The following is an 18,950-nucleotide window of genomic DNA, read 5'->3' on the forward strand; positions in this document are numbered from 1 at the left end:
GCTTGCTCTGCTGGCTTCTCATCGAAGCGGGAGGAGGGACGGAAGAGTTTAAAGCAAGGAAAGTGAGAGCTGCTTACATGCTCTGCGCAGATTTTTTTTTCTTCCTTTCCCCCTCTAAAAACTAGGTGCGTCGTATGGTCGGGTGCGTCTTATGGAGTGAAAAATACAGTATTTTATTTAATTTAATGAATGTGTACCCTACCTTTTAAGGATAACTTATAAGGTGCTTGAAAAACAAATTTATAACAATATATAAAACAAAAAAATTAAAACCACAACCATAATATGGTAACTAAATAAAAACTGCCAACAATAAGTATTAAAACAACACAGCCCATCCCATAAAATAACAAAATAGAATAATGCAATAACAGCAGCTCGATAAACGTGATGGGAAGGCATCAGTAAATAGTACCACAGAGCCTAGGACTTGCAGATCAGAAGGTCGGTGGTTCGAATCCCCGCGATGGGGTGAGCTCCCGTTGCTCGGTCCCTGCTCCTGCCAACCTAGCAGTTCGAAAGCACGTCAAAGTGCAAGTAGATAAATAGGTACCGCTCCAGCGGGAAGGTAAACAGCATTTCCGTGCGCTGCTCTGGTTCACCAGAAGCGGCTTAGTCATGCTGGCCACATGACCCGGAAGCTGTACGCCGGCTCCCTCGGCCAATAAAGCGAGATGAACACCGCAACCCCAGAGTCGGTCATGACTGGATCTAGTGGTCAGAGGTCCCTTTACCTTTACCTTTAAAAGCTTGCAGGAGGTTGTCAGATCCCAACTGCCAAAAAAGCCCTGTCTCCCTTGTGCCTGCCAGCTAGCTAATAGATTTCATCAGCAAGTAGTCCTCAGAAGCAGATATTACAGCGCATGTGCATGCAACCCCTTAGCTGCTGCTTTGCTTCTGTGAAGTGGTAAAATAAACTAGAAATGTGCAGTTAACTATAGCTTCCCATTTTATGTGACCTGGATACCATAACTTCCAAACAATCCAGAGTTCAGAAATTTATTTCAAAATCCTGACTTGTGTGGAAGCCACAAACTGTAGTTTCTGGTACACATATAAGAGGAAGCCGTGGTAAGCCGTGGCTTCCTGGCCTGTTTTTCTGCTCACATAAAAGGTTAAAAATGAAGTGGCAGCAAATATTTTCTATAGGTATATGCAACTTTTGCATACCCTGGCTTATTCAGCTAGGATTTGATTGTGTGGATGCAGCCATTGCAGCAGTGAATTACAATCTTTAGTTATGCATTTTGTGAAGAAGGACTTTATTTTCTCTGTCCTGAATCTAATTTACCATTAATGTCATTGGGTGACTTTCTGCTACAAAGTTATAGGGGGGAGGGAGAATAAATTTCTGTCTACCTAAGCTAGGACAAGGGAGTCCAAAGAGACAGAGTAGATAGAAGGGTTCAGAAGTGATATAGATATAGATATAGAAATCACACGCACACTCATATTCATATTCATATTCTCAGAGTAGACCCATTGAAATTACTGAACATGACTAAGTTAGGTCTATTAATTTCAATAGTTCTACTCTGATTAAGTTAGTTGAATACCACTCCAATAGTATATGGATTTATACTAGCCTCCTAGCTCTGCTGCACTGGCTTTGTTTAAAATGAAGCTGGAACATAGCTGTAGAGTTTCTCATGCTGTTAACATCAAATATTGTTTTCATGAGCATAGAGCTAACATTAGCTTCTTTTAATCTCTACTGAAATTCTGCACCTGAAGAAAGACTTGACAACTAATACTGGAGCCATCAACTCCCTACGGTCTCTACAAGCCAGACAGGAGTTGAGCTCTTATACAAAGTCAGAAACAAAAATATACTTTGTATAGTTTACTACTATGTAGACACTGTAATACACATGATGAAGCAAAATGAGAAACATGTCATAATAACTTCTTACTGTGGCACTGCATTGCTCATTAATAGTCAGCATTGTGGAAATTTATATTTCTGAGTACTAAGTACTTGGAGGAATTCCAGACTCCAATGTATGTAAGATATATGGTTAGCTAGATTACAGAGAGGGCTTCTGCTTCACTTAGAAACTAAAATGAAAATTTCACTGTTCATTGAATATTTTATTGCTGGGGAAGGTGTTTAGGACTTGTTTCCATTTTATGACTTCCTTTAAAATGTTAAAAATATATTAGTAGAGGATTAGTAAAACAGATTCTACTCCAGAGCAGATTTTAATAAACTTTAGTTCATGGCTTTAAGCTTTGTGTGGTGACAAAATGCATTTTGTACTGTTAGCTATTGTTATGATTCAGGATTAATCTCAACTTTCTGTGTTTCTATATAATGATAATAGATTGTCTACATCAAATATTAATGAGAAATTTATAATGGAGGGCACATTTTGCTGTTACCAGCATTGTAGCCAGGAATTATTTTATTACAAATGCCACTGGGTATTTATTTAAGCATGGATTCATTTTATAAAGCTTTAGTTTGTAGGATCTGGTCTATGCTATGTAGTTCATTTTCTGAAGTTGATAATCCTCCTGTTTCATTTCACCTCCAAACCTTATTTCCACTAAAGCTGAATACATTTTGTAGTAAACTTTTGTGAATTCCCAGGCAGCATTTATCTACAGGGCTGCAGCTGTAGGATCATTTTTAAACTATAAAATTCCAGATGGTGACTCTTAACTCAATACAACCTGCTTTTTTTGGAACTCGGCAACACAGAAAACAGATCAGGAAAATCTGAATTCTGATAGATATAGTTACTGTAAAAGCACAGTTTGGTCCTGTTTAGAAAAATAAATCATTGAAAGGAAATATGTTCATTTTTATCTCTGTTCCTACTTTATTTGTGTTATGTCCCTATGTCCAGGAAATTGAATCTGGGGCACAGCTGACAGGGACAATCCTGCCCCTTATCCCTTGGGTATTACTGGATGTACCTCTTTACTTCTTCTGTAGGAGTTAATGGTTGCTCAGTGGTAAAGTAAGTTCAGTCCCTGGCATCTTCAGGCAGACCTGGGAAAGCCTTTCAGCCTGAAATGCTTAAGAACTGCTACCAGTCAGTGTAGACTATAGTGAGCTAGGTGAACCATTGGTCTGACTCTGAATAAGGTGGTTTCCTGTATTCCTATGGCAAAGATAGAAGCAGCGCACACATGTGGTGAGGTCAAAACCCGTTCTTCTCCACAGATAGAAATCCTACAGAGCCAGAATGCAAAGGTTCACTGAACATGTCTGCTGAGGTCCATAGGAAGTGGGTTTTAAAAAAAGTTCTGATACTTATAGCTTCATAAAAGTGCCATTGATGCCAGCACAAAGTGGCGTCCAAAGGCAGCAAGAAAAAGTGGGTGCCACTCTGTACCTATGAGTACCATCACAAAGCAGTTAATGTGCCTAACAACCAGCTGCTGTGCATATTCGCAGACTCCTGGAGAACATGCACATAATTCTTCCATTAAGAGGGAATTGTGCACATTTCCTGGTCCATATACATACTATATCTTGTTCATCTTGAGAGAGTTCTTACATGAACTGTTACCTGAGACATTTTACACTTCTTAAACTATACCTCCATTTGTTGATAATTGCTGGACTTGATTCTGTATGTAGCTACTATCTACTCATACCTCACATATGTGAAAATGGATTCCAGTAGTGAGGATTGCACAATGGTTCTTCACAGCTTAAAAAACATACTGGTGATCCTTCATTTTGAAATTGCCTATCCAAAAAGAGGGTTTTATAATAGAATTTTCACCTTGACTTGTTCTTTCCACTATTGTGTAAAATACATTGGGGGGAGAGTGTTCGGAAGGAGAATGTTGCCAAAATGAACTTCAAAGTCTAATTATCATTACATTTCCCTTAGATATTTTCCCCTAGAGCATTTTGGCAAAATCTCAGTGGGAGGGCAGAAGCAGCATACATTACTCTCCTGCAAGAGGTGGGTGGTGAGGAGTATCAGCTTAGAGCCAAAAATGCTCTTAGGTTTTTTTGGATAGTTTTTTTTTTTAAAGATACTTCAATTGGCTCTGAATGCAGACGCCAGTCTGCTACAAATTCAAACAAGTCAGTCCAGTAGAGGCTTTATTCAGAAATTTTCCAAGATACAAAAGCACTGTCTTGCTTTAGCTAAAGCAAAGCAATAATATTATATTCTCCTTGAGACTCACATTGAGATTCTTAGAGAGTTTATGAGGTATTGCTAACCTAAAGCAAAATAAATTTCCCTGTGGACTAGCCCAGAAAAGCTTTATGGTTCAAGTTAGTAAAACCATCCACACAATTCCCCTCCTGAGATTTATAGATTCCCCACCAAAGCCATAATTCTCATAACAGAATGAAAGGGCAAAAGGAAGCTCCTTTGCTCTAGTATCAGACCCAGAGGTGATGATAACACCTCAAAAACATAAACACAATTCTAGACTTCCAAGTAGCAGAAACTCCTGCTGAAATGTTTATCAACCTCTTCTCAATTTTTAATTTCTGTTTCAAATATAATAGCTTTTTAGCTTTTACCTGGTGAGGGCAGATGCAACTTGGAGGAAATTGAGATGCTTCCAATAGCTGTTTGTTAGTCTAAGTATATCAATAGAGAAGGGGATCCACACAATAAGGAAGAAATAAGTGTTCATATAGACACCAATATCATTTCAATGAATTCTGAGACATTGTTTAAAGCACACATATAGTTGTATATGATACTCCTTTATGATGGGGATGGTGAATTGAAACCCACATTATCCCTAACCACTGACCATGCTGGATAGAGCAGATGAGTGGCATCTGAACGGTCACAAGTTCCCTATCCCTGCTTATTGATCTACTTGGGATGCCTTAGTCTCGGTTCTTTCCCGTTACGAAGGGCATTCCCAGATCAGGGGCTTCTCTGTGGTTGTGTTGCAACTTTGGGAACACTTCACTAGTGAGACCCGTCAGGCCACATTGTTGCTAATATTTAGGTACAAAGTTGAAACCTTACTCTGATAATTCTCTTTTTAAATTATATTTTTAAATAAGGACTTGGGAAGGGGGAGAAACTGACAGGAAGGAAAAATAAACAGGTGACTGAATCCAGATTGATCAGTACTAATGCTTTCATTGGTGTTTGTCTACTGATCATGCCTGTTTAGTTTCTTCTGTTCTTATGGTGGCTTTTGGGAGTTCTTCTTGGCTATCCATAGGTTATATGTGCATATGACATTGGTATTACTTGGCTTTGACCTAAGCTGGTCTACTTTCTAAGCAGGCTAAACTTTCTATTAAGAGTTTTAATGTTGCTGAACTATACTTTTGAAACATTTGCTCCTTTTCTTGTCACACTAAACTAAGACTCAAATTGAGCCAAACAATGGTTATGAGTTAGTTTTAATAAATGTAAACATTTAACCACAGTTGAGACCAGTTTTAGTCTCATGGAAATGGCAGGGGAAATGCTGGATATGTAATGCCTGATGTTGTTTGACAGAGATGATTAGGAATGGGGCAGCACATGACCTTTTCTTTTGCACTTGACAAACCCAATTATCTTAACAATAATGCTTTAGTTAAGCACTTCCCGACAAAGGGCTGCAGCTTTGTATAACTTTTGGGAAACTGTCCAAACCTTTAAATGTGCAGTATAATTTCTTTTAAAATATTTTAAGAAATGAAGTACATATTGAAAGGCACCATATCATGGTATAAATAAAATTCAAGTGGGTATTCCCCCCCCCTGAAATAAGAAACATAAGCCACTACATCATTAGATTTCTGCTCCAAAGAACATTATAGTCATGCAATACAGTGTTCTTAAATAAAGAATATGAGAGCTTCTAATGGAATAGATATATAGATTTGCCCACCTACTTTGACCATAAATTTAAATCTGGAAAAGAGTGAGTAACAAGGAAAAACTCTTACTTCTATCAGTGTCCAAATTACATCTCTCTTCAGGGTTAATAAAGGGCCCCATACATTTGAAGATATATACATACATAGATAGTTTATTTTATTATTTCTTATCTTTATGTAGCCATTCATTCAGAAAGGGTGCAACATTGTGCCTCCTACTCTAGCAAACAAAATCCTCATTGCAGTCAGTAAATTCTAAACCAGGCATCTCCAACTTTTGGCCTTCCAGATGATTTGGACTACAATTCCCATCATCCCTGACCACTGGTCCTGTTAGCTAGGGATCATGGGAGTCGTAGGCCAAAACATCTGGAGGGCCGCAGGTTGGGGATGCCTGTTTTAAACCATTTCTTTAGGTCTAGAATCTACCTGCTTTCCTTTAAAACCAATCAATAGGATGTACGTAGAGAAATGTGGTGATATTGTTAGGATTCTTGCCCCGTGCTTGCAGTCATGGGATTGTTTTATCACATGACGGTGTATGTTTTCATGCCATATAGTGCGAAGTGACGGAGACAGGATGTTTATATTACTGTGTTCCGTGATGTAGGACTATTATCTTTTGTTCTTTCTCTTTGCTGTCTGATGTGAAAGGAGAAGCTGAGTCAGAATGCTCCGAGTGTATTATATGTAAATAAAGTAGTTTAGCCAAAATGCTGCACTGCTGAGCCTGTCACGCGAACTGCCAACACTCTGCAGGATCCTAAAGTGTGCTGATGCCTCTTGGTATCAGTCGCTGTGATGTTCGGACTGGAGAAAGCTTTTGAAGCTCACGAACGAAAGACCAGGAGGGAGAGAACATGCCAGTCGGGCATGTGTCTCTATTGGGTTCCTACTCGCGTGTAGGACGTTGCTGACAGTAATTAACACTGCACATAGAGTTATTATAGGGTAGTTCCACCAAATATGCTTAAAATTAGATTTAGTTGGCAAGTACTGTAACTTACCTTTCTGTGATTCAAATGTTGGGATACCTCATTAAGTAAACGAATGCCAATTTTGTTGCTTCAGAACTCTATACTGAATACTTCATCTGAACATCACAGAGTGGTTCACAACATAAAAATACAAAACAACAACACAAAATACATAATTGGGAGCTTTTTTAAAAAAGTCAGATTATAATATTATCCTAAGCCACATACCAATTATATGGAGTTTGACAGCTGGTCAATGTAGATGGACACTTCATGCCCTCACTTCTACAAAAATACTGATATTGATTCACTGGAATCAGTGGATAGAAGATATGACAACGTTTGCAAAATATGAATAGATTGCTTTTAGACGCAGATTGTGCATGATATTTGGAATACATTTATAGGAACTATTGTGACTTCTTAATAATTATATATTCATTGGAATAGTAACATTACTTACAGTATTTTTCGTCCCATAGGACGCACCTAGTTTTTTTTGGGAGAAATAAAGGGAAAAAAAATTCCCTTTATTTCCCCCCCAAACCAGGTTGGGGAATCCAAACCAGGTCGGGGAACAGCGGGATGGCGGTGCTGCGCCTCCCCGCTGTCCCCCGAGCTTGTGGGGCTGCCCGATGTCTGCCCGAAGCGCGGGGCGCGCTGAAGCAGCGTGCCCCGCGCTCTGAGCAACAGGCTGCTATCCGCAGCCTAGGGAGCCCTGCGGGAACTCCCGCGGGCTCCCCAGGCTTGCTGATAGCTTCCTGAAGCCTGGAGAGCAAGAGGGGTCGGTGCGCACCGACCCCTCTCGCTCTCCAAGCGTCAGTGAAAGCCTGTATTTGCCCCATAGGACGCACACAGATTTCCCCTTCATTTTTGGAGGGGAAAAAGTGCGTCCTATAGGGCGAAAAATACGGTATATACATATATTATATTGTATTACAGTTTTAACCACCTTTTTGTTTTTGTTCGTCCACTGAATTTTTTCCATAAAATAAAGTTTCCAAACCATCTTCAGAAGCAGCCACATATATAATTATATTGCAGCAATTACCAAAGCATAGACAACAGAAGTAAAGCTTTCCTGGTCCAGATATGGATGTAGCTGGGTCACCAGCCGAAGCTCATGGAAGGCATTCCACACCAGCGATGCCGCCTGAGCCTCAAGTGACATCAAGGGATCCAGAAGTACCTCTAAGCTATGTACCTGCTCCTTCAGAGGAAGTGTAACCACACCAAGAGCAGGCAACCTCCCATCCATCTGGTCTAGGGAACTGCCCACTAACAATGCCTCAGTCTTATCTGGAATGAGCCTCAGTTTATTGGCTCTCATCCAGTCCATTACTGAGGCAAGATCACAGTCTGGCTCATCCACTGCCAAACCTGTAGATGTAAAGGAGGAGTAGAGCTGCATGTCATCAGCATATTGCTGACAACATACTCCAAAACTCTGGATGACCCTACTTAGTGGTTTCATGATGTTAAACAGCATAGGGGATAAAATTGAGCCCTGAGAAACCCCACATTGAAGGCTACACAATTTAAAACATTTTAAAAATACTGGTCTGTTTCTATGTATCTCACTGTGTGTATTTCGGGTGTAGACAGAAGACCGAGTTAGAGCTATGTTGAGCTGGTCCTTGGGCTGGTTAGGTGTTCTGGCTTGTTTAGCTGTGGAGACATCAGTGACTAATGTGATCAAGTAAAATACTATCTGATGTCGCAAAATGAAAATGACTGAGAGAGATACATAAGCTATCCCACTGTGGTATAAATAGCAGGGATGTTTTGTCTAAAAGAAGAGGAAAGCCTGTGAGCACTTAGGATATGAGGCAATGTCAAGTCCATAGTTAAAAAATCTGAAGTGTGTAGACTAGATCCTTGTGCTTTCTTATCCGAGCTGTATTTAACATATAAGTACCTTTTAAAAAGAGAAAACAAGCATGTTCATAGAATAACAAACGGGAATTATTTCTAGGCCTCTTCCTAAGAAGTAGTTAGTGTAAGTGTTTCTAATACCACTTATGTCTCTTTAGACCAGTGATGGCTAAACTTGGCCCTCCAGCTGTTTTGGGACTACAACTCCCATCATTTCTAGCTAACAGGACCAGTGGTCAGGGGTGATGGGAACTGTAGTCCCAAAACAGCTGGAGGGACATGTTTGGCCATCACTGCTTTAGACTATGAACCTGACAGCAGGGACTGTCTAGTTTTTGTATACTGCTAGCCTTTTTTTGACTAGAGGTTTAGCTATAAATTCAATTAATTTATTACATGAGGCTGCTTTATAGACGGTGAAGGAGACAAATTTGGAAGTTGTTGAGACAGTCACTGCCTCTCACACTATCCACCTGTTTCTAGTAGACTGAGAATCCACAGACTTTGAAGCCTTGCAGCATAAAATGTAAATAATCTATGAATACTTTTTTTAAGTCATTCTGTAAAGTTGCCAAATCAGCTTTCACATTTTAATGAAAAAAGTCTTTACATCTTTTGCTGAGTAAATTAATATTCAAGGTGCTACTTCACAGTATGAGAGACAACACAACAACACATTTCTAGGCTAGCTTTTAGCTATAATTCCACATAGCTCAACAATATTGATGGGAAAGGCAACGAACACAGAGACTTCTTAAGAAGTTTCTTTTGTAGCTCTTTTCTCTATGTAGTTCATTTTACCCATAATCTTTTCTCCTGCTGCTATACCGAAGAAGAATTCACTAGCAAAAAGACACATAAACCTTATAAATTTAGCTATATTGCATGTTGCCAAAGTGAAAGAATGCAAAATGGAAAACAGTACAACGCTTCATATGCATATAGGCTTATTCATCTTGGTCATATGAAAATATTTGTCTCTACTCTAGAGATCCAAACTAGGCAAACTCCATTTGGCTTGATTCAGACTTAGCTTGATAATTATGAGCTTTTTTGGAATGTGTTCAGAAAACAAATGCTCTCTTTTCTGAGTGTTATCTTCCAACTTGCATTGTTGCTGTATGCATACTCATGATACTAAGTGTTCCCACTGGTGTATTGATAAAAATTGAAGTGTAGGAGCTCATGATGACAGCTGCAATAGCCATCTCCCAAGGAAAATCCTTATCCATGTTGCAAGGAGAGTCCAAATATGCAGGCAGCTGTATTGATCTATTATTACACCCACCCATCATCACGCTCACTTTATTAGGATCTCATGACTGTAACTGGATTGATAGTTACCTTGGAATAAGTAGTGTTTACTTCTGACAACATCACTGCAGCTTATAAAACTCCCTGAGCTTCTATTAAAAGATTATCAGCCCGCTGATATGCACATTTTAGCTTTTGATTAGAAATGCAAACAGTATGCAAAGATATGCTAAATGCTAGTGTGAAGAAGGAACCCTATCAAAGAAAAGGAAAACATAACCAGCTTCTTTGCACCTGGAAGGTAGCACACCTCCCAGGACATTCTGTTACCTCTGCACACTTTTGCCTCTGCCCCTTCAGTAAGGAGTCACCTGCTGCCACCACACTTCTCTTCCTCTTCTGGGGAGTGGCAGGAATTGTTCTGTACACTGTACCTTCAACAGCCACCTCAGTGTATTCTGAGGTCTGCAACTGCTGTCCTTGTTCCTCTTGCCCAGAATTGGTGTCCGAGGTGAGGGCATATAATAGATTTTGCAGCTGTCGCGACACAGTATTAGTTGGATTGTGAAGTGTTTTGAATTGCTCTTTTTATATTACTGTATAGGTTTTGTATGTTATTGCTAGATGACTTCGAGCTTTCTTTTGTAGGAAAATGTGGGGATGCAAATATTAACACTGAAATGGAACCATTGTTTTCTTTAAATGCAACTCTTGTTCCAGTAAAGCTGGGAAGGCCAAGGAAATAATAGGGCCACCAAAAACACTGCTTCTGGAAATCAGTACAAAATTGTGAATATACTTACATTTGCTTTAAAATAGTGCAGAGAATGACCAGTTATTTACTTTTATATAACAGGACAATTTGGTCAGTGTTTAAGTTCATATAATATATCATATAGAAAAAGAATCTAAGATACATTGGTACCTCGGGTTAAGAACTTAATTCGTTCCGGAAGTCTGTTCTTAACCTGAAACTGTTCTTAACCTGAAGCACCACATTAGCTAATGGGGCCTCCTGCTGCCACCGCGCCGCCAGAGCACGATTTCTGTTTTCATCCTGAAGCAATGTTCTTAACCTGAGGTACTATTTCTGGGTTAGTGGAGTCTGTAACCTGAAGCGTATGTAACCCAAGGTACCACTGTATATCACTGTAAGTACTCACCTGTACAAAGCCCATATAAGCCTATGCATGTTTACAAAGAAACAAGGCCTACTGTGTTCAGTAGGACAATTCAATTCTACAATTCTGTGATTCCTCTTCTGTTATTGCAGCCTAACGGAGAATCATCTGCATTCTAGCTATTTATTCTAAACAGTACTAATGCCAAGGACCTAATATGTTTTGTCCATCTTTCATATGTAGAGAACACTCTTCTTACACATAGTACCTGGTAAAGGTAGATGTTGAGGAGGGCACATGCTGCTTTAATTGCTAAATATATTTGACAGTTAATATGAATTAATGTATTAAATGCATTAAGATGAATTTATATATATCTGAAGTACTTGGATAAAGTAATTTAGACAGGGTTTGGCATCAAGTTTCATAATTATTTTAAATTAATTACTTGATGAAAGAACTCTATGGTGTGAGAGTAACATTGTATTTGATTTCTTTCCCTTTTTCTTTTGCTATATTATTTTTCTTTCCAAGGGTCAAATTCTTGGCTTGTTCCTGAAACAAAAGGTGCAATTGTACAAGGTGGATATGGCCATACCAGTGTCTATGATGAGACAACAAAGTCAGTTTATGTTCATGGTGGATACAAAGCTTTGCCTGGTAATAAATATGGATTGGTTGACGATCTTTACAGATACGAAGTAAACAGCAGGACGTGGTATGATTCTTTTTTTCAAGTTGAAAATGAATGTAACATTGTTTGATTTTTAATGTTATGAAATAGCAAAGGATAATTCCTGTTATAACCAAATTGAGAAAGGGACACCATGCCCCTCAGGGCTCTTACGTGGCTTTTGGGCAAGCTGTTGATTCCTCTGCTCATATGTTGCTCACCCAGTGCTTTTTCTTCTTCCGGGGTTACTCAAGGGTACGCAGTACTACTACCTCTTTATTGTTATTGTTTAAAATTGTGGCACTTATTGTAAGAATTTCCCTTACTGGCACCTATTTTTCTAGAAAAAAAGCCCTGTGCTCACCCCCTAGGAACTGAGAGCTTCTCAGTCTCCCAATGTAGAAAACAGCTTTTTCAGAGCACCAGAGGTTAATCCTCTGTTCACTTCTATCTCCAGAGTGAATTCGCTAGCCAATATTTATGCCTGGCTATCATTAATCACCACATAATTATCTCTGTTGGCAGCCTGCAAACAAAAGAGGTTCAGTCTGCCATGTTCCTCCTCTGGAAATGGACTAAATGAAACCATTGTAATTTTTTTCTTAAATCCATATATACGTCCTCACATATATGTTCTCTCCTCCACCTGTGCAATAGGACAATTCTGAAAGAGAGTGGTTTTGCAAGATATCTCCATTCAGCTGTCTTGATCAGTGGAGCTATGTTAATTTTTGGTGGAAACACCCATAATGATACTTCATTAAGTAATGGAGCAAAGTGCTTTTCTGCTGATTTCCTTGCCTATGACATAGGTAAGTATTATATGTAAGAGTCAGTGTTTGAAATGTAAGAATTATAGGCTTAATGTGTAAAGCATTGTTAATATGATTTTACATTATCTCGTTTTAAAAATTGTTTTGCTATGTTAAAATTTGTTTTAATACATTTTTTCTACAGTAGGACAGGCCACATTTTTATCACAACAGCACTGAGATAGATACAAATATGGAATGTTTGTGGAAGCAAAACCAATTTGTTGTTGCTTCAGGCTTATAACAACAGGAATTCAAGTCTCTCCTTTATTCAGTTACATAAATAGGATGCAACTGTTTACAACTGTTTAGTAGTGTCTCCTATTTAAACTATTGCTATTGTGCTGTTAAAGTGGAAATAACATCATCCACAAAAACCTGTGGATAACACCAAAAATTCAATACATAATAAAGTCCACACCTCCAAATTCTGTTATTTCCACTTTGGGTTCCAACCCTGGCAGGTCTTTTCCCTAAATATATTCCTTCTTTACCACTTACCAGTTCCATAAATAAAAGTCTTTCTGTCAGCATTGACCAGTGGGTGTGTCTTTCTTGCATGCTGCATCATTCTAATGTGTCTGAAGTTGATTAGGCAAAGAGTTTTCTGTGTAATTGGTTCTCCCAGAAATAGTTCCTGAAGTCTGAATGAAATACTTTTAACTACTGTTATACCCAGATGTAACTGACTGCATGTTAGAATGCATGTCCCAGGTATGGTCTGACTTATAACTTATACCACCTTGCTGAAGCTAAGCAGGTCTATCTAGTTCTGGTGACTGCCTAGAAATCACATGAATGCCACTTGGGGTTCTATGACAGAAGACATGTGGAATATAAATGTATGAAAATAAATAAATAAAAATTTAATATCATAATGATGTTGAAAATATACAGATTAATTATACGAAAGCTTTAGAGCTTTCTCAGTAATATAGTAATTCTCACTAATATAGTGCTTTACATGCTATGTAGTTTTTTCTTGGACACAAAGAAAGATGTCATAATACGTGGTAATCTTAAAGACAAATAGCTAAAAGTAGATTTTTGAGGCTCCCCCCCCCATTGAGGTGGATAGCAGGAATATGGGAATGTAGCCACATGGATGAGATTAGTAACAAATGGGAGGAAAGGGAGGTTTCTGAAACGATATAGGCTATATAAAATACCAGCTGAGAAGTTGAAAGGAGTAGGAACAATATAGCAAATGTGTGCTCCAATCTAGAGAGATCCATCTATATAAGCAAGCTTCTGTGTTTCTGTAACAGCTGGATCAGGGGCAACAGGTGCAAATTGGATATGCACCTCAAAATTCATGCTGGAATGAGCATCTGAGTGTGAATGCCATCTTATCAGATATGCATTGCTTTCAGTGAGATATACATTGCTATCAATATTCTGGGAAAAATTATTGTGCCTAAACACATCTTTAAGTGCTGCTAGAACTATATCAGATCACTACTCTCCACAAGCAGTTCTGGTTGTCTTCAGAATGCATGTTGTAGAGTGGAAAGGGTGGATAGAGTCAAAGGGTCAAAGAAGTGGATAGAGAGAAATTTCCCCCCTAATAATAATGGAAGTTGGGGTCCTCCAATAACGTGAATGTTGGAAGATTCATGGTAGACTAAATAATGTAATTCATCACACAGAGCACATAGTTAAAGTGTAGAATTTACTCCCACAAGATGTAGTGATGGCTACCAACTTGGATGGCTTTAAATTTATGATGCTAGTAGCCACAATGTTTATATGCTACCTCCACTGTTGGGAGAGCACTGTTAGCCTCAGGTTCTGCTTGCAAGCTTCCCACAGGCATCTGGACTAGATGGACCTATGGCCTAATCCTGCAGTGATCTTTGTATGTTCTTACAAAGAGCACTGCAGGATCTGGAAAATCTCCACGTTTGACATTCTCACAATCCTATTGAATTTTCTTAGCAAAAGTTATTGTTTATATTGGGGAGTAGGAAAATGTGTCTACTGTTAGTGACCCAGTCTTTTCTAATAGTTCTTTGATATTTGAAATCAGCATATACCCAGATGTTTTTGAAAACACATAAAGTGGGTCCTGAAATCAAGTTTCAGATTATATTATTAAACTTATTAGTACTTTTTAGCCACAGGCAACTCACAGTGACTTACAAAAATATATATAATAGGTTTATTACATTTTTCACAGCCTCGTGGATTGTTAGCAGGACTTTATTAGACTAAGCTGAAGAAATATGACAGGAAGAAAGCCTTTCCTTAAATTGCTGTTTGTTTAAAAGTTTCCTGCTATGTACTTCAGTGTTGGTTTGTAGACTTGGTTTCCCCCCCTTTCTTTTTCATTATTTTATTTATTTACTTAAGATTTTGTTGATTTACAAAAGTGTGTGCAATGTTTCTCTCTCATATCCCCCCCCCCCGTACATTTTTACAAATCAGTTTCATTTGTTGAGACATTAGGAAGAAAAGGGGGAAAGAGGTGGAGGGTGGGAAAGATGGGTGTTTCTATTTTACTTACTATATGTAGAGTTTGGTGTCAGCGTTGCTTGTGCAGGTTCTTTGCTGTTCACTTGTGTTCCTTTGGTGGTGAGAGAGGTTGGGGTTGGCCTAGGGCTTTGTTTCTGAAGTGAAAAGAACACCAGTGTAGACCAGTTCCCCTGAGCCAATTTTGCTTTAGCACACATCTTTACTCTGACATCCTATTTTGTTTCTTTCAACTGCATTCATTATCGATATTTCAAATATGTTTGAATTTGATTACAACTTTAATACAGAGAGTTCTGTATTAATTTATTATGGGAAGAAGTATTGAATTGTTTAAAGGCTGTGTTTTTTATTTGTAGCACTGAATTAAAATGTGTAGGCCCCATGAGTCACTTCAATTGATTACCTCTAATGGTTATATTTTCTTGTCACATAATATAGAAATGGAAATCAACTATGTGTGTACTGGGACAGTCATGAATGTAATGCTAGACACTTTGCATAATTTATCTTTATTTTTTTTACATAAAAATTAACAATCTGCTTTATTTCGAAGACTGTAATGTTACATTATTTCTGCTCCTAGATAATTAAAGCACTTAACATATATTATATATAATTTTTACCAGTCTCATTTTCCATGCATTATTAATCTGATGGAATACAAATGGAACAGATATAATTTCTTTCTTATTTTAAAATTCATGTAAAGATTAATTAGATGCAAGTTTAATCTTCCACGCCATTCCCTTGGCCAGATTAAAAACATACTCCTATGTTTGTGAGTGAAAATTCCCACTTCTAAAAAATAGCAATATGTGTACATCAGAGATAAGCAGTTTCACCCAAGTCCATTATGTGTTTGATTAAAAACAACCGTATTAATTCAGATGATACCCAAATTGCATTTTTAAAGCTGTTAATTGCCCTGTAGTCCCCTTTCCTTTGCCCAGGACATCACAGGTTAGTATAGATTTTAAACATAGGAAGTTGCCTTTATAGTAAGCCTGGCCATTGGTCCACTTAGCTTAGCATTGTCTACACTGACTGGCAGCAGCTCTCTGGGAAAGAAGCCTTTCCCAGGCCTGCCTGGAGAAGCCAGAGGTTGTACCTGGGACAGTCAACTGAGTCTTATGGGGGGTGGGAGGTCACTCTAGAATCCTAAATGGAGTCTAGACCAACCTAGTGTAGAATTCAGCACCAGTACATGAATATAAGACTCAACAGTGGTTGGAAACTATTGATCACATACTTCTCTGCTCAAATGTTAGTTTCTACTTCAAATTCATGACAATTGTAGTTTAAATACACTAATTTAATGTAGCTACTGCTTTATTCTTCAGAGATACTCACTGTTACAGAGGGGCTGCTTGGCACCGTCCTGCCCCTGCCTGGTCTGGATGTTTCTTGACCACATCAATGTAATTGTTTGCCTGTTTGCCTGCTTGCTTTGTGTGCTTGCAGGTTAGAGTGAGGTTTTTGCTGATTGCTGAGGATTGTTATCTGATTACTAAGTGCAGCTAATATGTGTGTGGGCCAAAACCTTTACTGAACAATAAAGCAGACCTAGCTGTGTACAGTGAGGTCAGTGCCAAAGAGGCAATGCCAAAGAGATTTTCTTCTTTGGATCCTCACTTCAGGGATTCACAGGAGCATCCCCACAGGCATTCAAGACCAGGTCTTGTAGGACAAGCAGGGCTGTTGTCCCTGACCCAGCGTGAGAGGCTACATAGCCAGAGGCAGCAGGTGTCCGATTCTGGTGCAGTTTCCTTGAGTAGGAAGCAGGCAGACAAGTTTAGTTAATCTAATTACAGTCTTCTGCTTGGTACTGTAGGATGTGCTTGTTATTATTAGTCCTTAGCTTATCATCTTTGGCCCTAACACCTGTCCTGTACAAAGTGTTATTGGATGATGGTGCTAAGATGTGTTTGGGTCTCTGTGCGTCAGAGAGTTACAGTGATACCTCAGTTTCAGTGGTTGTGGGCAGGGAGAGATATAGTTTGAGTGGAGGGCTGATTACCATTTTGGGTGGAGGCCTAGATGTTTTGTCTTTGTTCCCCTTCTCAGCCCCTACACTCATTCAGCAGTTCATGGTATCCTTCCATTGAGTCAGGTGGTGCTATTACTTAATGCCAGGTTGGCCCAGATCAAGACCATGCTCATCCATGATTTGATTGTGGATGAAAGGGCTGACTTGGACTTGGATGGATGAGCTGGGCAGCCCTGATCTAACTCAGCTGTGCCACCTGGGTACTTGGTATAGTGTGAGATCAGACTGAAAGGTTGAGGAGGTAGCTTCCCTGATTGAGCTGGTTGAAACAGTTTTCAGTGTGGTGTTGGATGACACAAGGGTGATAATACACACACAGACTTCTATTGGGCTAGCTTGAGACTTCATGGCTTCAGTGGCAACCATGAGGCTTCCTCAAAGAGTCTTTTCTCCAACATATCAAGCAGGGAATGCCCTTGATGTAGTCTTTCTCCCAAATAATAAGAAAGATGGACTGAAGGTAGAGAGCATGCATTGCTCTCCTTTGTTATGACTGGACCATTGTTTGGTGAACTTTGCGTTCCGAAAGTTGAATGTTTCCTTGGGAGCAAGCTGCATGAAGACTAGACAAATGGTGCAAGTCTCACTACAAAATCTATCAATCATAGGTCAGTGCTCATAATCCTGCCTACCTGGCAGTGTGGGCAACAAAGAGGGCTTACGCCACAGCCTGCATCCTTGCAATGACAGGGAAAGGACCCGTGGAACCTTTGAAGGCATGCTGTGACTGACTGGCTTCACATTTTGATGACAAAGTTGCTCAACATTAGAGTGACCTTGACTCAGCCTGGGGCCCACACACCGAAGGAACTGTCCCTTTCCATGTGTTCACAGTGTATTACTTAAGGAAATCTGTGACACAGAACATGGCCTTTACCACATTTGGTTGAATTTGTGAAATGACCTGCCCAATGAGGTTCAGAGCTATTCTGCTTCTATGACTTTCTCCTCTAGTAAGCCTTTGGCTGGTGAGTAAACAGTGTTGCTTCTATGGATTTTTTTTTTTTTTTGCAATGCTTATTTTCTGAAAGTTGCTTTGACATTTGGAGAGATATGGTAAGAATGTTTTAAAATAAACCCAAGCTGCCAACATGTTGCTTTATGACTCTAAATACTAGAAACTTACCGTACATACTTGAGTATAAGCAGACTTTTTCAGCACATTTTTAATGCTGAAAAAGCCCCCCATGGCTTATACTTGAGTGAGGCGGGTGGAAGCGGCGGAGGGACGAGTGGCCCAAAAGGGAGCCCTTTCTTGCCACTGGTCCCACCACTGCCGCCTGCTTCTCCCAACCAGGCTCCTATGCCTGCTCTCGTGAGCGGCTGAGGCAGAGGGACGAATGGCCCAAAAGGGAGCCCTTTCTTGCCGCTGGTCCCGCCACCACCGCCCGCCTCTCGCAAGGGCAGGCATCTACCAGGATATAGTCTACCTGGCAACCCTTATGTATGCCACCCAGAGTCCCATCATGAGAGTGTAATAGAGAAATATTTTGGAGGGGGTCCAGGTTTCTGAGAAAAGCGTTTAGAATTTCATATTTTGCTTTATTAAGTACTGTATATACTCGAGTATAAGCTGACCCGAATATAAGCCAAGGGACCTAATTTTAGCACAAAAAGCTGGGAAAGCTTATTGATGTGAGTATAAGCCGGTTCACCATACCACAAACCTGGTGGTGGCGGAGGAAGAACAAGCAGCCCGAAAGGGCTGCTTTTGGGTTGCTTGTTCCTCCGCCGCCACCACCAACAGCGGCAAAGGCAAAGGAGGAGGCAGGAGCAGCCCAAAAGGGCTCCTTTTGGGCCGCTCATCCCTCTGCCGCAGCTCCTGTGCCGGTGCCGCTGTTGGTGGTGGCGGCGGTGGTGGAGGAACGAGCAGCCCAAAAGCAGCCCTTTCGGGCTGCTTG

At 39.7% G+C, this 18,950-nt stretch overlaps 1 protein-coding gene across 3 annotated transcripts in view; it reads left to right on the forward strand.

Moving 5' to 3' along the window:
• ATRNL1 (attractin like 1) overlaps nucleotides 1-18,950 on the forward strand; it is a 524,570-nt gene that overhangs the window by 83,859 nt on the left and 421,761 nt on the right. For all 3 annotated transcript variants that reach the window (XM_082222558.1, XM_082222560.1, XM_082222559.1), the window contains exons 9-10: nucleotides 11,577-11,760; nucleotides 12,373-12,527. In XM_082222558.1, coding sequence (XP_082078684.1) covers nucleotides 11,577-11,760; nucleotides 12,373-12,527 — 339 coding nt within the window. The remainder of the gene's footprint in view (nucleotides 1-11,576; nucleotides 11,761-12,372; nucleotides 12,528-18,950) is intronic.

The sequence above is a fragment of the Podarcis vaucheri genome, assembly GCF_965113315.1.
Source record: "Podarcis vaucheri genome assembly, chromosome: 5".
In the NCBI taxonomy this organism is placed as follows: Eukaryota; Metazoa; Chordata; class Lepidosauria; order Squamata; family Lacertidae; genus Podarcis; species Podarcis vaucheri.